The 23,435-nt window shown below is 39.8% G+C and overlaps 2 protein-coding genes across 2 annotated transcripts in view; both read right to left on the bottom strand.

Moving 5' to 3' along the window:
• The window catches only part of LCT (lactase), a 38,112-nt gene extending 36,461 nt beyond the window's left edge, over positions 1–1,651 (bottom strand). Inside the window, exon 1 of the mRNA XM_042458541.1 lies at positions 994–1,651. Within this exon, the coding sequence (XP_042314475.1) occupies positions 994–1,651 (658 nt within the window). The remainder of the gene's footprint in view (positions 1–993) is intronic.
• Positions 1,652–2,314: 663 nt separating this feature from the next.
• Positions 2,315–21,868, bottom strand: MCM6 (minichromosome maintenance complex component 6). The gene is made up of 17 exons (XM_042444669.1): positions 21,670–21,868; positions 19,201–19,347; positions 18,147–18,257; positions 16,428–16,677; positions 12,849–13,014; positions 12,232–12,377; positions 11,272–11,422; positions 9,833–9,974; positions 8,868–9,009; positions 8,665–8,772; positions 7,811–7,966; positions 6,649–6,777; positions 5,951–6,112; positions 5,218–5,356; positions 4,550–4,714; positions 3,866–4,005; positions 2,315–2,743 (listed from the first exon to the last, which is right to left on the bottom strand). Exons 1-17 carry the CDS (start codon positions 21,783–21,785, stop codon positions 2,630–2,632), a joined length of 2,484 nt encoding a protein of 827 aa, XP_042300603.1. The 5' UTR covers positions 21,786–21,868; the 3' UTR covers positions 2,315–2,629.
• Positions 21,869–23,435: the final 1,567 nt, after the last annotated feature.

Raw genomic sequence — 23,435 nt, 5'->3', positions numbered from 1 at the left:
CATCATCATCATCATCATCATCATCATCATCATCATCATCATCATCATCATCCTGCTTCCCCCCAAAAAACTGGGACTCAAGAGTGTCTTACAAGAACAGTACAATTAAAAACATACAAAAGTGATGCATTCAAATGACAACTGGCACAACAGGAGCATATAGCATTTTCCAGATGTTTGGAAGCAACACAAAGGAAATTTGATATCAGGACATGATGAGTCAAGGAACTTCTGCTGTTCTAGAACAGGAACCTCTCCCCCACTTACTTTGAGTGCAACAAAATGAGATGCTCAATCCTTGTCTGCAGTGACCAGAAGCATGCATTACTTTCCATAGACATTATATAGAGAGATCTTGTAGCACCTTTGACTAAGGGGTGGTCTGCAGCTGCCCTTTTCTTCGGTGGACCAGTGCTGTGGCAACTATGCGCTGCGGCCCCAATCTGGCCTTTCCACAGTGCAAAAAGGAGCCACAAAACGTGTCTCCCTTTTGCCTCTTGGAAAGTGTACCATAGCTGCCAGGGCCAAGGCTTTTTGGCACTCCTTAGGAGCTGTCATCTGGACATAGTGCCAGAGGAGCGCCATGATGCCACCCGCTGTATGATTGGGCACATGGCGTGATGGCAGTGTTGGGGTGTGCGTTGTGTGGATGCCATGCTCCCACTTTGCCCCCAGGCTGGCGTTTATTGCTGGTCTGTTGAGGCCCTAACTGAAAGAAGTTAGCAGCATAAGCTTTCATAGATTGTGCTGCTAATTTATGGTGAATTATGATAAATTATGCTGGAGTGGAAACTAAGTGCCTCTGAGGAGGTAGACTGAAGTCTACGAAAGTTCATGCTGCCAACCTCTTTCTTTCAGTCTCAAAGATGCTACAAGATCTCTTTACATACTGATTCTACAGGTTAACATGGCTACGTCTTTGAATTCATACACATCATAGTCACATCTACAACCACCACGTATAGATAATCCTGCGCCAGCATTTTTATTTACCTTCTGAAGCATATTTTTCATGGTAAATTGTATAAACCTTTTCATGGGCTGAAGCTAACACCTGGAGAGAAGCATGTGGATCTCCTTGAGTCAGAGACTCTGCAGCCTCAGGCAAGTTGCTGAAAGTAAGCCAAGTGTCAACAAGATCACCAAACAATCCAAAGGCAAACTCGGCATATTCAGCAAAAAGGTCAACGAAAGTTGCAGGCTGTCTCAAAGAAAGCTGAGCACTTAAAGAGTTTGGCAAGTGCTTTTGATGTAGTATTAAAACCGGTTTGAGATCTGCAGCTTGGAGCATTCCAAGAAGCCGTCTGTAGCATACAATGTTAGTCTCATTGGCACTTTGGGCATTCATCTCTGGGAAGATTTGAGTCCAAGGCAAGAACACCTTAAAGTGAGTCACATCATTTCCACGAAGTTCAGCAAAGTATGGCAGCAAGGAAGGGAGGGAAGGCTGATGGCAAAAATAATCCAACTGGGCCATCACAGAATTAAGACTGCTGTCTCTTACATTTCCCCTTTGGGTGTTTAAATTACTTACTAACGCATTAGTAAGAGGGCCAGCAATAAAAATAAAATTCTCAGTAGGATCCCACTCTACTCCAGTGCAAATGAAAGGGAGAAGAAAAATCAAGGACAGCTTGCGTATCAGTGCCATGTCTGCTAATACAGACACAAGAGCTCTTGCCTCTCTTATATTCAACCAAAGATAATAAAATTAACATTTAACTTGTATTCTCTATCAGAAGGGTACAAAGTTGACAAACAGCAACAGAAGCAAAGATAATATTATCAGAGGTTAAATCTCACTGAAGGTTTTATTTTTTTTTAAAAAAGAACATCAGTCAAGGAGAATATTGCAAATGACATATCAGAAGGGAACTAACTCATGAGGAAATGGAAGGTTCCCAATCCCATGTTGCCCTTAAAATGCTGATAGAGACAGGAGACAGTGCCAGGAGTTGATCTCAGACATGCCACTAATTCTTTTTCTCCCTGGCAATTCTCTCAAGGAAATGGCAAAACATTTTGTACCCATTCTGTGCTTCAACACCTGGAGGAAGATGGCTTGTAAAAGATTTACATGTAAAAGATTTACATGTAAAGGAGACGACTTGTAGGTCAGTCATACATTCTGTATATTTTTTTTTTAGAAAAAAGAAAAATGGAAGGAGACACACAAGCCTAACTTCTCCATGTCATTTAATACCAGAAAGCATATATAAGCCCTGACCCTCATGCTTTGGGGGTCAAAGATTTAATTGACGTTTGGACTTTTTCCACCTTCATCAAGAAAAACAAGGACTTTTGAAAACAGATGGACAGAGATAAGGCTTTATTTGACACAATATGTATTTATTTAACACAAATAAAGAGTTGAAAGAAAAACCTAAAGTATAGAATCATGCTACAGAAACATTATTTAAGAAATTCTTTTTAAGTAAAAAACAAAGAAGCTGCAAGTCAGCCAAAGACTATATAAAAGTTTTTTTTTAAAAAGAGAAGGTAAGTGAATTAAGTGACCAAGCTTTTTCAGATTAGTAATCTATGTACAATGCTGACATGCATCAGAAAGCGAGTAATGGGTTCTAGTAATAAAATGGTATGTTGATGCTGTAGAATTGCTCCTTAATCCCTAATCTTCCAACAAGTAGTTAGGGTTAACTACAAGAAAGGGATCCTCGTCAAAGCTCTGTCCTTCTTCTGAATCTTTCAATCCTGTCTGAGTGAGCTCAATTAAAATGTGGTCCTGAAACAAGAGAATTCTCAGTCAGGTCAAGCTGTGAGAATCTTATTATGTACACTGTAGAAATCACAATAGTAAGCATGTAAAGTCGAAAGCTTTCATTGCCGGCATCCATAGTTTTTTGTGGGTTTTTTGGGCTATGTGGCCATGTTCTAGCAGAATTTCTTTCTGATGTTTCGCCAGCATCTGTGGCTGGCATCTTCAGAGAATAGTAAACATATTTACTTCAAGCAAAACACTAGTTTTAAAAATAGATTTTATAGAATCATAGCGTTGGAAGAGATCACAAGGGCCACCTAGCCCAACCCCTCTGCCATGCAGGAACTCACAATCAAAGCACCCCCAACAGATGGCCACACAGCCTCTGTTTTAAGACCTCCAAAGGAGACTCCACCACTCTTCAAGGGAGTATGTTCCATTGTCAAATAGCTCTTAATGTCAGGGTGTTCCTCCTAATGTTGAGGGTGAATCTCTTTTGCTGTAGCTTGCATCCATTGTTCTGTTTTCTATTCTCTGGAGCAGCAGAAAACAAGCTTGCTCCCTCCTCAATATGACATCTCTTCAAATATTAAACAAGGCTATTTACTGTCTTAATTATTCTTATTTTTAATAAGAATGAGTAGATCAAGATTTAATTACAATACTTAAGACTCCTTAGCCCACAGTGCTATGCATAGTGATGGCTCTATGTGAATGCAATGATTCCACTCCCAACCAGTATAGATGACTATAACTAACAGTACATACAGTGAAATCCTATACATGCCTACCCAGTATGAAGCCTCTCTGAATTCACTGACACAAGCTAAGTGTGTACAGAACCGCAGCCTTGGACTACCATCTTATGCGCACCTAGCCAGGAGCTTACCTAGGATGTAAGATCCAATCTTATGCACACTTACTGAGGAATAAGACTCATTCAATAGTGTAATTTGCTTCAGGGTAAATGTGCATAAGAACAGGTGGTTAAATGCATAAAAAACCCACATCAGTAATCTTGTCTTATAGTACTTAGCACATATCAGTACTTCCTTCCTTCTGTCACAAATTTTATCCAAAGAACTCAATGAGTAGCATTCTAACTTCAAAAAAGAATGCCATAATTTTTGTCTGATGTGTACGTACGTAATGTGTAAGACGATGGATAACTTTTTCTATTATCTTCTTTTTATTGATGAGCTCTTCTTCAGAATCTATTTCTGACTCAATTTCCTTTAAGTACCAGTTGATAAGCTCACTCTTTTTTAAGGAGGCTTCATCATCTTCTGCAAGCAGGAGGGAGAAAGCAATTTTATTGTTACATACTAATAATCAAGTTAATATTTAGCATGTATATAACTCAAATGGCCTTTGTACGCTTTATCTCAATGATCCATAAGATATTGCAAGCAATGAGGGGGAAAAATCTGTACCAGGATAATTGTAAACTCTCCAGCCCCTTCTTCACAGATTGTTCTTTCTAATGAGAAGTCATTCTGTACAAGGATTTTTAGGAAAGGGAATGGAAAGCTCTCTTCATCCTCATCCCAAGAGATGCTTAAACAGACCATATTTTCTTCACTGAGGAGGGGGTGAAGCAAAGCTCCCATCTCCTGCCCAGCAAAGAGAGAATCACTAGTATGTCTGTTTGCGTATGTGTATCTGTGAACATGCATCCTCCTCCTGATCTGCATCGTGCAAGGCCTTTAGGGGCAAAATGGTTGTGCATCTCTGGACTGGAGGAAGGTAGTCATATTCAGACATTCTTATGTGCTCACTCAGCTTCTCAAATTCTGGAAGAGCTTCTAGAAGTAAGCCCTCTCTTCTTACCTTCTTCTGATTTTCTTAGATGCATCACAATGAGATTAGAGATTCTGCGATATTCAGGGAAACTTAGCCTTAAAGATGCCTTGGATGTTGACTCTTTGTTCAAATCATCTGCATGGCCATTTGTGCCATTTACCAAACCATTAACAGCAACAGGTTCTCCACTTCCTAAAAAACATGAAAAATATGTTTTTTGCAGGTTCATCAGTTTAGGTCAGGGAACAAAAGACTACAAAGAAAGCACATTATGAAGTGGGCCATTCCAACTTCATATGGTCTGGAATGAATATACAACTTAAGTTTTACACACACAGTCATTGGATTGTGCACAGGGTTAAAATTGGGAGGGTAGATTTTTTTTAAAAAAAATATGTAACTGACTTTTTTTTAAAGAAAGCAAATATGACCTAAAAACCTAATTCAATTTTTAAAATTGGGAAAGGACTACTTATTTCTTAAAGGCCAGCTAGAAGGATGCCAATCATCCTTATTATTGCAAGAAACATATATAAAATGTTCTTACAGAAAGTCAGGACAAGATTAAAATGATAAAAACCAGCACTTGAACTAATCCTAAGAGGTTTTCGTTATTGATTTAAGAGATTTATATCCAGCCTTTAAGCACAAAAGTTTCCAAGGTGGCTATCAAGTTGGATCATATGGTTACCCACCAGTGTCTCCATCCTGGGCCTCAGACTCTTCCATGGGCTGCTCTTCCTCATCTTGGTCTAAGTTGATATCTGGAGTTTCAACTCGGATGATAGACTTATTTAATAACCTGAAGGCTTCCTTCACATGTTTTGGATGAACCTAGTCAGAATGTTTAAGAAAAGCCAGATGAGTAATGTTTCTCCTGAAAATGTATTAACATCACTTCTCACAGGAAAAACACAGAAAAACAAGCAAGATGCAGAGGTCTTGTTCCCCTTTCCTTGCCAAGGAGATGAAGAAACTAAGCACATTGGTTCCACTAACAAAGGCAAGAACTTATTTGAAGTTATATAAAACTTACAAAAATGGTGTCAAAACTCATCAACTTGGCTGAATTACTAAGAAGTCTTCAATTATGGAAGATTAAAGACTTGCATGTGAAACAAAACCTTGTAGAAGCTGGTCTAAAATGTCATCTTTGTTTCTTGTTTCATGATAGATAAAGATCTCTACCACAAACAGAAACTGATAAATTTAAAATTTCATAGCCTTTCTATTGCAAGTGTCTGCAATCCCACAAGATTCTGGAATGATTAACTGTTAAATATTAACCATGAACATAAACCACACCAGTGAACATTTTCATGGATATGTCTGACATATTTTAACACCAGAAAACAGCTAGGAATGACAACATGGCTGAAAACCAGTCAAGATCACCAGTCCACTTGTTACCCCACCAGGTGCAGATACCTCATCACAGCAGTGCATCCGTGCCATGCCTTCTGACAGCCGGATCATGCTTTCCAGCTGGCGCACTGTGATCCTCCAAGATGATTTTGTAATGCCAGAGCCATCTCGCTGCCGTAAGCGCTTATACTGCTCAACTATAAAATCTTCTGATTCTTTGGAAATCTATTGGAAGAAAGAAGGAAAAATTTATGTCAACTGCAGTGGAGTTGGTCAAAACTCACTTTATAATATTGTGCAATATAACCAACTTATATTTATTTGAAATTAATTGTACACTGATAAATTCACCATCTATTGTCCTGGAGCAGTTCCCCAAATAGGTCTCTCTTTCTGTACATATGTGAGCTATTTAGCACTGGTGGCACAGAAATTAGTACCACAGAAAACAAAACAAAACTATCTTTATATGTGAATCCATTTTCAGCTATGCAGCTTGAAAGAGACTAACAGCCTGATTTCATGCATTTTTATTCAAACAACACACAAAATATTGATAATAAAGGAAACACTTAGGAAGCCTTAGGAAGTGAATGGGAAAGAAGGGAAAGCAAGCTGGATCTTTTTACCTTTTGCATTGGTCCCTAGCCAGTGGGAACTCTGGAAAAGCTGCAGCAACTGAATAATCCATCCCTGAATGCTGTACTGTGCAACATTACATAAGGCACTCAAATTATGGGAAGTATGAATATCCTCGTTACCTTTGGTTTAAACTGCCTGGCAAACAGAAGGTATCTTCGGATATCATCTAATGTATAAATACGATCAATTGATTCTTCAATCCTAGAATGAAGATCCACAATGCGCCTAGCAATGGCGTAGTCTGTAACCTATAACAGAGCAAGTTTGGGTTAGAGAATATAATTACTGAAATTCCATTTAATAACTGACAAAACAGACTAACAAGGATACATACAACAATGCAGAGAAATGCCTATGGAGCCAACACTGTTGGTTAACTACTGTTTGGGTCAGAACTGGGTTATGTAATAAACAATTGGATACCATATTTGTTTAAAGAACTGAGCTCATTTTGGTCTTGTGATGTTTTCTTTTCACAACCATAATTTCTGTAGAAGCAACCATTTGTGGCATTTTATGAGTTTTGAGGAGTATCACATAGTGCTCTTTCCAAATAATTCTATAAGCTTAAATGCTAAGATATGAACTTCAATTTCCTATGCATTCTTCTGCCTTGTTGTTGTTGCCTTCAGAGTCAGAGAGACCGGGTATTCCTGTGCCCAATCAGTGTCTTCACCTCTACAGATTTTTCACATGAGGCACTGGTGGGTATAAGAGGAGGGGAATAATTTTCCATAAATTCCCTTCAATTTAAGATACAAGCCATTCCAGGGGCCAGACTCTTGACTAGAGAGCCAGTGTGGAGCAGTGCTTTAAGCATTGGTCTAAGATTCTAGAGACCAGGGTTCAGTTCTCAGCTTGATCATGACACACATTGAGTGACCATGGGCAAGTCACATGCTCTCGGCCTCAGGAGAAAGCAATGATAAATGTCCTCTCAACAAATATTGCCAAGAAAACCCCATGACAGGTTTACCTTAAGGGCACCATAAGTCAGAAACACTTGAAGGCTCACAACAACAAAAGTTATCTCTCACCCATACAAACAGCTATGTAAGCAGTGGATAGCATGCAATGGAAAGATATTTTAATAGTAGGAAACACATGAAAATAGCAAACAACTAACAGAGCAAAGAAGTCTCTATATCTACAGGTAAAAATCAAGACACACACACACACACCAGTCAGATCCCACATATCTACAGTATTTTACCTTCCCTTATGGACAGCATTAGTATGGAATTTATGGCACACTACAAACAATTGTAAACTACACTTTACCTCATTGCATTCATCGACAAGAATGAAGAAGAGATCAAATCTAGACATGATGGGGGCTGACAGGTTTATGTTTTGTTTCAAAGACTTTGCTCTGTCATAGCGTCCACCGACCGGATTTGCTGCTGCCAAAATGGAGGTTCTGGCATTTAAAGTAGCCTAACAACAAGAAAGAAGAACTAGTTATATGAAACAAAGATACTTGGAAAAAACAGCTTAAATCACAGACTTCATTGAGGTTATCCACACTTAACTGGATGTACAACGGCAGCTTAACTGCAATGCTTGCTATCAAGTATACTTGCACTAATATGTTTGTAATGAGTTCAAAAAAGCTTTTTCCTAAGTAAGGCACATACCATTACAACCTACAACCTATATTCAATATTGAGTACCTCACAGAGTAGACGCTAATGAATAAATGGGAATTTGGTTAGCCAACATTTATGTAAATCCACTTTAGTTGGTACTAACAATTTTATATTAGCCTAAACATTTAAGGACTTTAATTTCAAAAATAAATATCTTTATTGCAAAAATGTCTATCATAAATTATTAGTGCTTCATTTTGACTTTGAGTTGCAGAAGAGCAAAGATTCTGGTCTAGCGAAGGCTACCACAGTGAATCTCTTCTAAGTGTGTTCAGTCAAAAGAAAAGTTACGTAGTTTTATGGATGGAATAAATGTGGTTGAGAGAGTGGTAGGTGCAGATACAGTCCAAGGGTATGCTGGAGAAACATAGAAACCTCTCTAATATATGCATATTAATATATGTATTATTATATAATAACTTATTATAAAATATATAAATTCCACATAATGTAAAAACAACATATTCAAGCAGACCAGCCATTTACCTTGACTCCTGCTTTAGTAATGGATATGGTCTGCTGTTCCATTGCTTCATGAATGGCAACTTGATCTCTCATCTCCATTTTGTCAAATTCATCAATGCAGCACACTCCCTACAGAAGAAGAGGGGATGCAAGATAAATCAATCCCTACTTCCAAACAAGGATAGCCCAAACCAGGACAGCCTTGTGTCTTTGGGGTAACATACATTGTCTGCCAACATCAGAGCTCCAGCTTCAATGACAAATTCATGGGACTCTTCATCTTTCACGACAGCAGCTGTTAAGCCAGCAGCACTGGAGGCCTTTCCGCTGGTGTAGACAGCTCGGGAACTGAATTCCTCCACGTGCCTGTGGGGTCAGGTAAAAGGCTACTTAACAATTTACAACAGAATGTTTAAGGAACAACAGATGCAGCAGCAGCAACACTGTGATAGCTCAAAACTTCTGGAAGGTATTCACTGCAGCACTGATCACTTACTTATCTAGTTGCCAACAGAAACAAAGATGAGTCTCTTGGGGACCAAGGAGGGCATTTGTAAATGGCACTAACTCTTCCTGATCCATTCCAAATCAGGAACTGATCAGGAAATGCTGTTCTTCCTTCTGTCTGCTGATCAATCTACTCATATTCACTGGAATTCTACATCAGTTATTTGATAAAGCATATTTAACTAATTAATACAGCAGCAGCACCGTGGTGACTCAAGTATACTTATTTAAGTAACATCTCCTTGCCCGACCCTCCCAAATCAGGAGCTGCTTTAAGCAAAAGTGATCTGTCCTGCTGGCAACTGAGGTGCAGGTGGAGATTTCCAAACACCCCTGCTGCCAGTAAGTGAGGTGATGAGGATTTGTGACACAGGTCCTGATTCTGGTTGTTGCAGCCTCAGCCACTTGTGAAAGCAGGTGGAAATGTCATCCACCCACTTCTTGATTGCAAGCAGGACACACCTCCTCTAAAAGAGGTTTGAGGGACAGATGCAATCATGGCTGTAGTGCCACAACTGTGACTATGTACAGATTGTGCATTCATAACATCCCTGCCACCTTCAGGTAAGGAATGGAAAGAATCTTGTCTGAAACTCTGGAGAGTTAATGCAAGTACATGTGGATGATACAAGGGTAAGATATTCAGTGGTTTGACTCAAAATAGGAAGATTCCAAAACTTACTTAAGAAACTGACTCTTGGCAGTACTTGGGTCACCAACAATACAGACATTGATGTCACCACGCAAGGAGGTTCCTTCCGCTGTTGTTTTAGGAACTCCACCGAACAGCATAAGAAGGATCCCTCGCTTCACTTCATCATTACCTGTATCACCAAAAATAAATAGTAGGCAGGTAAGAAATTTTAGGAAGGCTCAACTTCAGTCAATTATAGTAGCCGAATTAAAAGGAATAACATGTATTCTATACCAGGGGGATTGGGGCATGTGGCCTTCTGGCTAGTGAACTTCACCACTGACATGACTGGGATAGGACAGAAGGGAGACATGACCTAACAACATTTGTAGGGCTACAGGAGTCCCTTTTAAACAATGTTTCAGAATGCAATAAGGCTTTTTCAAGACTAAATATTTGACAGTTTTGTGACTGAACAGTAGCAACCTAGTGTATTCCCAGAGAGGTCTTCAGAATAACTTCTCCCCTACGTCTCTCAACCATGGCAGTAAAATTGGCCAGGGGACATTGTAAGGATCTAGACTGTCTCTTCCACAATTAGAAGGGCTTCTTCCTTTCACAGAGGAGACTGCAATGCATCAAATAAAAAACTATGTTCACCAATATCCCCTTCCAACTACAGAACCACATATTGCTTTCACACTGTTCTGTAGGGTCCCTCAGCCCTCTGGAGCAGGGTACAGCAGGAGAAAAGGATAAATGGCAAAGATTATCCCTTTTCTCCAGTGGAACATGGTACACACAGAGTTGTTTTCACAGGGACTCTGGATCTAACCTATGATCACAAAAACATGCTTCAGTCCAAAGATAACTAGAGTTCAAAATAATTCATTTTGGAATGCTGATACTGAAGGGGATTAATTCTGTAGTCAATATCATTAAATCATATTATCATTCAGGCTTATCACCTGCTATTACGGTGCAGAGGTTACTTGATAAGAAAGGGATAGAAACATGATCTATACAGATATGTACAGCACATTTGTTGTTCTTGTGTGCCTTCAAGCCATTTCTGTCTTATGGTGATTATATGGCTATAGGGTTTTCTTGGCAAGTTGGTTCTGAGGGGGTTTGCCATTGCCATCCTGAGGCTGAGAGAGTGTGGCTTGCTCAAGGTCACTCAGTGGGTTTACATGATGAAATAACATTCTACAGCTCTGATGAAAAGTGACTCTTCCCTTGAGAGAATCAGGCACATAAAATGATACAGAATGCATAAACATAAAGAAGAAAAAGGGGTGAGACTCATAGGTGGTAGACATGGCTTTCAACTATTCTCTAAGACTGATACCACCACAATCTTTCTTTCTCACATTCACATTCAATCTCACACACATACAATGCCAGAAACTTAAATTAATTATATTGCTCCTAAAACCTTTACTAAGATGACTGCATATCAGGAAATTCAGTTTATTTGAAAGTACCGTGTATGGTAGGAAAGAGGCTGGTGCAAAGGTTGTGATAAAGATTTTTATCCTGGCTCATTTCAAACACTTTTTCCCACTCCTTTACTGACATCTGGTTTTTAATGCTTTCTGCAGTCTGCTCCTCATCCCGCAGCTCTTTGCCACCAAACTAAAACCAAAGAAGGTTATGGGAAAGTTATAAATATGCAAATATATTGCAGACTAGAAAAGAATTTCAGCACTTGAAGCAAAGGTAAAGAATGTGTCACAGGGAGACTATAACTTAATCGGAGTTGTCGACAAGATAAATATCTCAGAAAATGAGAACATCTGAGATGAGTTCTATACAGTTGGTTGCAGAATGGAATGTAGTACTTCAGACTGTGGGCAGGAAAATGTTCTTCCAGATTAAAACAAACAAACAAGCTCTGGAAGCAGAAAGCTAGTTTAGGGGGGGAAAGGTTTTAATCCAGAATTATTTTTGTTGTGTCAGTTTTTAGTGGGGAACATCCACAAAAGGCAGCTCTGCCATATGCAATTTGAAGTAGTAGTACAGACTGTTCTACCAGTTTATTTTCTTGCTTAGAAAAATGAAAAATTGTAAAGAGTGTTTTACAAACACTCAGCTTTGCTTTGTTTGAATTCAATCCGTGAATTACTTTAGAAAGTCAATTTTGGAGTGGAAAAGCAAAGCACAAAGTGTTAGGAAGACAGGATTTTTTTTTTTTTTTGCTAATTGACAGGACATAAAATGAGCTCTTAGTTCCAGATTGTATTCACTGGTTTGAAAGGTGCTTTCCCAATCAGTTGGGAGGAATACGTGGACAATTACACCAACATGGTAAGTTCAGTGAAAAGACAAGATAACATTATAAGCATGAGTGTCAATATTCAGAAAGTGGATACAAATAACTTAAATTGCATTATAAATTTCTTCCAAAAGTATTTTTTTAAACTATTTTCCTAAGTAAGTCTTACCCGTGGGTTTGTTGGTGCAACATAACATGCTAGAAAGACCAATTTATAGGATAACTCTCTGACTCCCAGGGCACGAAGTCCTCTGATGCCTTCAGTTTCATAACCTTCCTTCCCGCTCACACGAGAACTAGTTTCTGCTCGCACACCTACGAAAGCAAGACCAATTTAAGCTCTTCACAATATATACTTGGAAATGTTCATTTTACATTTCAAAAAGGAAGAGATACAGCTATCCCATGAATGTACCACTTCAGAATGTAGTTTGGAATGGCATATGTGAATCTCAAATATATCTGCACTGGAGAAACTGCTATCACAGAGAGTATACCTTATGTATTAGCCTGTTTGTTCATTCCACAAATGCACAGAATTGTTTTATATAATTCTCATCTTGCAGACTAAAGAAGGAGAATTTTAAACATATAAATGCAATTTCAGGAGTCACATTCCAGCAGCAAAAAATAGCAGTGGGATCAAAAACACCAGCATATTTTAGCTTAAAGTTCTACTGAGAGGCATTTCAAGGATTTATAATTGGAGGGGGAAGCATGGAGACAGCTGGATCTGTCAAAGGGTTGCCTCTTAACACTGCAGTGCAGTGAAATGACTCCACTGACCTGGGGTGGAAAGCTGAGCCACATCAGGCACAACAATGAGGGAACCTGTGAAGTCACATTTGTCACCAGCCTGAGCTGATTCTACAGCTTCAGCACGTAGGATCACTTCAACACTACGAGGAATGCTCCCCCGAGGGAGTTCAGCCTGAGTTTCCTGAATACGAACCTGTTAGAGGGGGAAAAAAAATAGCAAACTTGAATATTGAACCGAACCATGCTGAGAATGAAAAACATTGCTTTTCTAAGTGCAGGTTGATTCTCTCTTATCTGAAATGCTTGGGATCAGAAGTGTTTGGGGTTTTTTTTGGGATTTCAGAATACTTGTATTTGTATATATACAAACATACATAATTATGTATTTTGGAGATGGGACCCAAGTCTAAATACAATCATCATTTATAATAATAATAATAATAATAGGTTTTATTTATATACCGCCCAATCACTGGGAATCCGAGCGGTTTACAATAGAGGGGATAACAGACAGTTCCCTGCCCACAGGCTTACAATCTAAAAGACACGACACAAAAGGAGAAGGGAATGGTGAGGGGGGGAGGGAATCAGGTCCAGCAATTCTTCTCTCCCTCTGAGGCTTGCCACAAGGCAGGTTGGTCCCGGAGGGAGGGCTCTCTTCTCTCAGGCTAGCCCCTGATGGAACTGGGCCAGCTTTCTCTCCCTCAGAGGCCGAAGATGACAGTTAGGGAGGGGGACCTCTTCTTCAGGCTAGCCCCTGTGGTACTGGGCCAGCCTTCTCTCTCCTCAGAGGCCGAAGATGACAGTTAGGGAGGGAGGAGCCTCTTTCTTCAGGCTAGCCCCTGATGGAACTGGGCCAGCCTCTCTCTCTCCCTCAGAGGCCGAACGATGACAGTTAGGGAGCCTCTTTCTTCAGGCTAGCCCCTGATGGTACTGGGCCAGCCTTCTCTCTCCCTCGTGCCGAACCGTGACCGTTAGGAGGGAGGAGCCTCTTTCTTCAGGCTAGCCCCTGATGGAACTGGGCCAGCCTCTCTCTCTCCCTCAGAGGCCGAACGATGACAGTTGGAGGGAGGAGCCTCTTTTCTTAGGCTGCCCCTGATGGTACTGGGCCAGCCTTCTCTCTCCTCAGAGGGATGACAGTTAGGGAGGGAGGAGCCTCTTTGTTCAGGCTAGCCCCTGATGGTATTTATGTTTCATATACACCTTATACACATTACCTGAAGGTAATTTTATAATTTTTTAAAAATAATTTTGTGCATGAATTATCAGAAAACAAAGATATCACCATCTCAGCAAACCATGGAAAAAGTTTTAGTTTTTGGAATATTTTGGATTTCAGAATTCTGGATGAGGGAGACTCAACCTGACTCATCTTTATATATATACTTTTAAAAGACTGTATTGTATTTTAACACTTCTAAGCCAGGTAACCACTCCATTTATCAGGAGAATTTTCAAGCCTTGTCTGACATCAGTCAGAAACAAATAGCAAAACAAGGCAAATAAAAGAGCAGTTATGTTGACTCCTGTAAGAATTTCAGCCGCCCCCTAAGGAAAGGGCAAGTCTCAGGTGGAACACTGTCAAAAAGAAGCATGTTTCTGTTGTATTAGTGGTGGCCCTGTGGAAAAAACGGGAGATTTAGGCAACAGTAGGAAAAATCAAAAAGTACACCAAAGAGGGTTCACAGTGACAAGAGGCTAGGGAGTGTAATATAACCGTTTCAACTACAGTGCTCTATTATCTCCATTAAAAGGATCAGCTCTTTGTTGACAGCTTTTTCCCTTGTAAGTGAGGAAATGTATGTTTTATATGTGACCTCATATACTGTGTGCATAAATCAGAGAATTTATGCTTTGAAGAATGTAGCGTGTTTTAAAATTATGATTAATTCCTACAGTTTAAAGGTCGTCTCAAAAGGCTTTGCGACATAATATAAGGAAAGCAAGATCTCAGTCTAACTGTTGATCCCACTTGTCAGGCAAGACAAACTGTCTACATTTACATGATACACTGTGCCATGTACACAGTCCTTCACATGGACCTCTAAAAAAACACCACATGAACAAAACTGTTTTCACCACAGAAAATTGCTCCCAATAGTTGAAATACACTCACTAGTCTTAATCCGTTTTACTTGATTTAAGAGACCTAAAGTATACTATTATTATGGCAGTACTTTTCTGTAGTTATCAATATATTTTATTTCAAGGAACATGCTAATTTATTGCAGCAAAATAAAAATCATTTTATAGATTAACAGATTTAGCACAAGCAACTCATTTTATAAGAGGTATGCCTGCTGCCATATTTTTGTTTCACACATATAAGAACTGGGGCATTGCTACATTTTATGTTTATTTTGCACAGTGAAATACAAGAAATAAAGAGCTAGTTTTATTTTTTTATTACACTTATATCCTATTTCCTTCAAGGAACTCAAGGCGGTGTACATGATGTTCTCCCAATTTTTAACTTCACATCAAAAAATAGGTCAAGATGAGAGGCAGCAGCCCAAAGTGACCCAGGGAATTTCATTGCTGAGTGGGGATTTGAACCTGGGTTTTCCCACTCCTAGTTCAACACTCAACAGCGCTACTTGGTACTAAATCAGGATGCTTCTACAGGATAGGCTTCAAAGCCTTCTCCAATTTAACATGATCCCGATTGTTCCCGTTTTACTGGGAATGTGAAAACTATTATTGGTATTTGCATTGAAGACCAGAATTGAAAACTATGTTTTGATCCTGAATTCCAATCCTGCATGGCAAGCATAGACCATTATAAGGTCAGACAAAATAGCAAACAATGGTTTGCTGCACACAAAGATGGAATGGAAGCAGACAAATAGGAAGATGTATCCAAGTTTTGGCATCCTTAAAATCTGCTTAATGTCATCCCAAACATTTGTCCCTTGACATTTGTGGCTTTGACACTTGTGGTTTGATTATTCATGAGGTCAAGGCTGCTGTCCATGCACTCCTCCTCCTCCTCCCTCCTGGGCTTTTCGCCTGGCAAGAGAAAAAGCCCAGGAGGGAGAAGCTGAGAAGGGTGCACACATCAATCCCACCTCTTTCCAGGACAGAGAGCTGCCTCATTACCCAAGCAGCTCTCTGGCTTGGAGAGGAGTTTGGGGAAAATAATCCCTCGCCCTTTTCCAGGCAGGGAGCTGCCTGGGGAAAAACAGCTCTCTTGCCTTGGGAAGGGGGTTGGGGAAAGTGAATGTGCCCTCCTTCCTGCCCTTCCAAGGCTTCAGAGAGCTCCCTGGAGCTTCCTGAAGCCTTGGAAGGGAAGGAGGGAGCTGCAAATGCACAACCCCCTGTCCTTCCAGTGTCTCAGAGAGCATCTTAGAGCTGTCTGAGGCTTTGGAAGGGAGATGGGGGCTTTTGAAAGTTATGTGTAATCTTGCTCTTGTTCCCCCTGCTTTATTAACTAATTTTTACTTTCACGGTGGGTTTTGTGCCACTAACCCCTGTGAATGTCAAGGGTTGACTGTATATCTAATCCAGCCTTTCCTGAAAGGCCAACTCAGAAGCCACATCACACTTTCACACTAATAAGTTACCCTCAGGAAAACCAAGTGAAAATTCTAACCAGTATTGAATTACCTTTTGAAAGTCAACAAATCGTGATTTGTTGGTGTCTAGAAGGAACCGTTTCCTATTGGCACACACAGGGTTTCTGCAGATGTTGGGTTGTGTGTACTTGAATTGTTGCTCCACATCTTTTATCACTGTTTGGCAATCCAGACACAGGAAAGTTCCACTTACAAGCTCCGGGTGAACAGGATGGGTACGAACCACCTGTCCACTAATACGCATAAGTGATCCAATTCGAGCTGATGTCATTTCTCGAATTCTGTTTAGAGAAAAAAACTCTTCAGTTTTACACCAGAATCCAGATATATCAGATAGTGATTACGTGGGCCAATAGGGCCTACTGTTGTCTATGGAAAGTGAGGATTGGTAAGTACTAGCTGTTCTGTACCTAAGAACAAGAAAGTACCTTCTGTGCTCATAATATTTAGTTAGAAGCCAATCCCTTTAAGTGTGGTGATGTCTGTGACATTTAAGCAGAGGATGTAATCAAGACGCTTAGCTCTGTGATGAGCTAAATTCTAAAAAATATGAGCTACTGACTTTCATTTATATTCCCACTAGTATTTACAGTAATGAGAAAATTTTTGAACCCCTTAAAATCATCATGTATTTCCAGTTTAAAATATTATTTTAATCTTAATCTACTCCCATAATCCCTAGATAAATAACAGCTACTCCGATCAAATAATAGGAGAGGAGGGGGTGAAAAGAAACATGACAGCACTTTTAATACTAATTGATATTTATTTTAGCATTAGCTTTTATTTTAGCATGACCTTTTGTGGATATAAGGAGAAATGGGCCAAAGTTCATTAAAACCAATTTAAGAGAGTGACTAGTGGTTACAGAAAATTTGTCATTTTTGCTTAAGGGAATGCCAGTAGGTTCTGAATGTAAAAGTTCACATACATTTTCCCACATGGATTTTGACTTGAATCAATTGTGGATAAATAAATGTTTGTGTTATTTATTTATTTTTAAAAAAGTACCCATGTTAGCCTCTTGCAGAATAAAAAGGAGGAAGCCTGAAAAGACCCATTGAACCATCTCCAAAGGTTTTGGGATGGAATTTACCATGGGGGGGGGGGGGCTTTCAGTGTCCACGGGAAGTTTGTAGTGGCCCAGAGGCTATACCAGGGCCCCCAGTGGACCGTGGACCACAATCTCTCTGCCCTTCCTTTAGAGTAACACCAAAAGTGGCAACCAAACAAGCAAAAGTGACTCTGTTGGCCAACTGAAAAAAAAAAAAAAGCTAAAATATGTATTACATTAAAACCTTTATCCACAACATGTTCACATGGGAAGTGGAAGGAAAAACTGTCTGATGTTCAAGGCACAGATTCTGCATCTGATTAATGAAATGGTATCAGTCCTCCCAGGATTTCTGAGGGCAGGGGAAAAAGGGAAATACTATGATGCCAACAAGGTTTTGTGTATCAGCATCACTCTTTTTGATGAACTATCCCACGAGCACATAAAAGCTAATACAAAAGTAAATAGATGGGATATAAAACAAAACAAACCAAAAAAAACAAATAGGTGAAATAACAGGATAATCTACTCTCGTACCCTATTTTTAGAGATGCTGGCTGAATGTTCTTGAACTGTAAACCAGCGCTCACGCATAAGTACCCTCTGTAGCAATCTGGGATTTTCTTGTCAAGCTGAATATGTACACCTTCCCAATATCAACCTCAGCCTATGATCACAATTGGCAAAGACACTTACTTGTGTCGAGTTGGTAGGTCTTGGAAAGCCACATAGAAGTCCTTGTTGAGGGGAACATTTCCATGGTCTCTGGCAAAGGTTTTCACAGCTCGGCACAAAAAAGGATAGACTCTAAAATACGAGAGAGATTTTAGTGATACAAACCTTTCTATCTTTAGACTGAAGTTAGAGATACAGTCAGACCCCAACGTTTGCTAGTTTCCCTTTCGCAGATTTGATGTTTCATGGATTTGATCTATCTGGGTCCTCCAGGGTAATTCTATGGGCAACATCTGGAGGAAACTGACAAGTCCTCCAGTACAATTCTGTGGTTGACCTCCAACAAAACTTGACCACAGAGTCATGCCGGAGGACCTAGAGATCCCTAGTGTTCTCTCTGGTTAAAAAAATAACATTCATTATTTTTATATATATTGATTTAAAAAAAAAATTGCAGGGAATTTTACCCTTAACCGCCGCAAATGTGGGGGGCAGACTGTATATGTATCATGAGGATCCTCAAAAGGGTTTGAAGAATATTGTCACATGCCATTACAGTAAAATTAAATAAGCAAACACAGGTGTAAAACTGCTTTCTGACAAATTTATTTGTCTCCAAAAGACTTGGCAAACATTATTTTTTCCATACTGCATTTTTGGAAGCAATTGGGCTGAAATTAAGATACCCTGACATTCATTACAGTCATTTGACATTTCACTCACCAGAATACTAATTCCCATAAAGGTGCTTTGAGAAAGCAGAAAAAACATACCTTACAAAAACCGTAAATATTTTAAATACTGTTGCTTATTACTTGTGAGAATCAGGAGCTCTAGCTTCCACGCCAGTTCCTCTAGGCTGCTGATGAACAGCACTAGATAGGGACTGGCCAACCCCTGCCCCCAACAAGTCTACTCATAATTCACAAGTTTTGATTGACATGAATTTCACTTTAAGTTCCTTTGTACTACTGTACTACTATTCTGACAAATCCCAGGATGGGTAATGCTTGTGATAATGCAAGAAGCAGCTCAGTAAAGCATGCATACTGATCATATGTTGCAATCGTCTTACCTATAGAACTCTTCCTGGATTGTGGTAGCAAGCTGTTGATTGAACTGTTCCAGATCCTCAAAGCTTACAATTAAGGTGTTTCTCTCAGGACGGATCAACTCCTCTGCATCTCTCAAGTATTTAACTTCGCCATCACTGTTTTGAAACCTGAAAATGGCAACATTTTAGAGATGGGTTTTTCAGAACCATTTGCCAAATGCAATACAAATATAGTACAGTACATAGCAAAACTACCAAGGATTAAAGGACAAGTCAGACACTTTGGTATTGCAGCCCTTTTAAAAATGCTTAATGATAGACTGACAGCAATCTCTAAATAAAACTGTATTGTACACAGTTGTGCCACATGAAAAGAAAGGATGTGTCTGATTAGGCTCTCCTATCACCTAATCTTGGAGCTTCACTTTTAATACAATTCTGAAAAACTTTGGAAGAAGCAGTCTAATGCTATAGCCCTATAGCAGGATAATGGCACACTTCTTTACTCAGATGCAGGTGTTGATAATTCAATTAGAATTTTACTCCATGTATAGGATTGCAGCCATATGGTCCAATCTTTATGCACACGTAAACCTCAGAAAACTTAAAACTGCAACTTGTACTTATGTCAGCAAGGACTGGATTCTGAAAAGCTGTTTCATAATAATACTGATACATTAAGTCTTCCAAGGAGTAGAGAATAGCTAACACTTATTTCTAACATTGTTGTGAATTTTCTTAAACTGATCTTATCCTTTCTTGCTGGTCTTATATGGTCTTGGTTTTTATTGTCTTCTGGTATTATGTTAACTCTGTTCAAAAGTTGTTTTTCTTCTTCAAATAATCAACCCAGAATTGTTTCATTACTGAGCAGCATATAAATATCCTTAACGAAGATCTGAGCGCAACTCTATCACTGTCTAATCATGATTTCAGAAGCAGGCCCAAGTCTAGTCACAGATCATCTGCAACCATAAGGCACCCATTCTGCTTCAAGGCAGAGAAGAGAGTTAACTGTGCCAGAAATACAATGTCAGGCAATATTATAGGCACATATATATATAAAAAAGGAGAAAGGCAAATGAACCCATTTTTGTTGCCATGTTTTCAAAACACCAAAAAGGGACACCTGAAATGTATGGTGCTTGGGGTTTACAGTCAGGAAGTGGTTACTAACAAGACTGTGTTCTGATTTCAGTTAAATTTGTCATGTATTTCTCTATAAAATTAACATGTTGTCCACATTCACAAATTACACGTGGTGTGCATATGTCTATCTTTATCATGAGCTCACCCTCCAAAACAGTATGAGATTTTTGGCATCCTGTTCAGTCTATATAAAAGACAAAAATCTTTCCAGTCCTCAAATAGGGGACGTTCCTTCAAATAAGGGATGTCTGCTGCCAGCCCTATAAGGCCCAAGCTTTGCAGTCTTCAAATAAGAGGCACCCATAAATAAAGGGACACCTGGCAAGATCTCTGCTCAGAAGTAGGAAACATCTTCCTAGTCAGTGGGGCTCATTCCAAGTGCCTGAACTGCCACTTTCAGTATCCCTACTCAGAGGGAAGACCAAGGCATTGTAAGGAGTGAGCACAATACATCTGAGGAAGATGATGTACAGACTGAACCCAACGCCCCAAACCCCACATTTGGGAGAGTGGGACTTTTATAAAGACGGAAAAATGTACATAATAAATTTATGAATGTGGTGAATATGTTGATTGTACAGAGAAATGCATGAAAAAATTAACTGGCATCAATGCTTCCATTTGGATTTTAGGCAGAAGGCAATCGTCTTAATAGCCACTTCCTGGCTATAAACACTGTTCACTCCTTGCATCTGAGGAAGTAGACCAGGGCTGCATCTACACTCCACAGTTAACCCAGGCTGGCACCACTTCAGCTGCCATGGCTCAATGCTATGGGGTTCTGGGGTTTGTAGTTTTGCAAGACGCTTAGCCTTCTCCAGGGTGGCCAGGAATAAGGCACTGAAAAATGCAGGCCATTCAAGGGAAACGTAGGGCATTGCAAGATAAAGGCTTGATGTCATTTTAACTGCCCTGGTTCAGTGCCAGGGAATCCTGGGAATTGTAGTTTGTTGTGGCACCAGAGCTCTCTGACAGAGAAGGCTAAACTACAGTTCCCAGAATCCCATAGCACTGAGCCAGGGCAGTTCAGAAATGGCACCAGACTGGATTATTTCGCTGCTCAGAAACGGAGCCTTGGTGAGGTCACACTCTCTCAGCCTCTGAGGAGACAGTGCTTCATAATGACAGTAATAAGGAGCAGCTTGGTTCAGTGGTCTGAGAGTTAAGACCATGCCTCTGGAGACCAGGGTCGGGTTCCCTGTTCTGCCACGAGGGAACCCCAGGGTCACAGTCACACTCTCTCAGCCTCCTTTCAACAAGGAAAGCCCCACGAGAGGCTCATAGCCTTAGAGAAGCAGGCCCCATCATCCCCCTGGGAGCAGCCCCGGCTCCTCCACTCACTCCTCGAGGAAGTCCTGGAAGAGCTTCTGGCACTTCTCGGCCACTTCATCCCGGATCTGCTTCAGGGCCGCCGCAGCAGCCGCCGCAGCCAAGCCAGCCTCCACTCCCAGGTCCATCGCTATTCGCTCCGGACAATGGCCAGCAGGATTCGCGCCACCAGCCCAGCCCGCGTGGCGCGCCGCGTCCAATCAGAGGCCTCCCCCGCACAGGACCCGCCCCTTTCGAATGTTACGCGGACCACTTTTTCGCGCCAAAGGAAAAGGAAAGAGGAAGAGGAGGAAGAGGAGGAGGAAGGGCGGGGCGTTGTTGCTGTTATTAAAAGGGACGTCCCTTAAAGGGGAAGGGAAGGAGGGCAGGAAGTGGGGCTGGAGGAGGAGGAGGAGGGAAGCATGGCATAATGTAACAGTAACAATAATGATGCAAAAATAAAAAATATGGTTATAAAAATAATTTATTAAAATATTATTAATATTATAATAAATTATATATATATATATATATATATATATATATATAATAATGACATAATATAATAATATAATTAACCAAAAACAAAAATATCATAAATAATATAATACATATAATAATATAATAAATATTGTGTGTGTATATATATATAATAAATATAATAAATAATAATGACATAATTATGGTTATAAAAATAATTTATTAAAATATTATTAATATTATAATAAATTATATATATATATATATATATATAATATAATAAATAATTATGACATAATATAATAATATAATTAAACAAAAGTAAAATATAAATATAATTATAAAATAGATAATATGTTTTATAAAACTAGTTTTGTGTAAATTTACAGTGCTATATAAATAAAGGTTAATAATAATAATAATAAATATATAATAGTGTAATAAATGCAATAATAATAATAATTTCTTTGAACCTTGGTCTCCTGAGTCATAGACTAATGCTCAAAGCACTGCACCAGGCTTCTCCTTAATACTGTTATTGTTATTAAGTATTGTCTTCTCTGAGGCTGAGAGAGTGTGACTTGCCCAAGGCTGTCACCCAGTGGGTTCCCATGGCTGGTCTCCAGAGTCACAGTCCAACGCTGAAACCACTACATAACACTGACTCTTATAAGTTGCTTTTCTTTTAAAAACAAAACAAGACAGAATTTTACATTTGTAAATGGGGGAGGGAGGCAGGGCATACAATTCACAATGCAAGGCACAGCATTTCCACCCATGAGTAAACCATGAGTAAACCGGCAGTGTGTGGCGTCACGGTTTGAGTTTTGGACTACTAGGACTCTGGAGACCAGGGTTTGAATCCTTGCTCAGCCAAGGAATGCTTATGGAATCCTGGAGTGTGTCCTTAGCCTTCTTGGTGGCTTGTTGTTGTTGTTGTTAATTGCCTTTGAGTTGATCTCCACCCATGGAGACCCTGAGGATAAGACATCTCCTAGACTCCATGTTCTCCTTTGCTCTGCTCAAGTCCTGCAAATTCATACCCGTGGCCTCCTTAATAGAGTCCTTCCATCTAGCATGCAGCCTTCCTCTCTTTCGGCTTCCCTCCGCTTTCCCCAGCATTATTGTTTGTTCAAGTGAGTCATGCCTTCTCATGATGTGACCAAAGTACGACAGCCTCAGTCTCGTCATCTTAGCTTCCAGAGAGATTTCTAATTTGTTTTGTTTTGCTTACTTCCTGCAAAGATATCATTTTGATCATCTTGGCTTCAAGGGAGATTTCTGGCTTGATCTGTTCAAGGACCCATTTGTTTTGTCTT

Source organism: Sceloporus undulatus, chromosome 1 (assembly GCF_019175285.1).
Source record: "Sceloporus undulatus isolate JIND9_A2432 ecotype Alabama chromosome 1, SceUnd_v1.1, whole genome shotgun sequence".
Lineage (NCBI taxonomy): Eukaryota > Metazoa > Chordata > Lepidosauria > Squamata > Phrynosomatidae > Sceloporus > Sceloporus undulatus.
This window is presented reverse-complemented; position numbering and strand designations above follow the sequence as displayed.

Excerpts from the sequence above, each read along its gene's own strand:
- MCM6 (XM_042444669.1), bottom strand. The coding sequence starts at position 21,785 with ATGGACCTGGGAGTGGAGGCTGGCTTGGCTGCGGCGGCTGCTGCGGCG. Across the intron at positions 16,678-18,146 it reads GACCTACCAACTCGACACAA|AATTCGAGAAATGACATCAG; the intron begins GTAAGTGTCTTT and ends TTCTCTAAACAG. Across the intron at positions 9,010-9,832 it reads GCCAAGAGTCAGTTTCTTAA|GCACGTGGAGGAATTCAGTT; the intron begins GTAAGTTTTGGA and ends CTGACCCCACAG.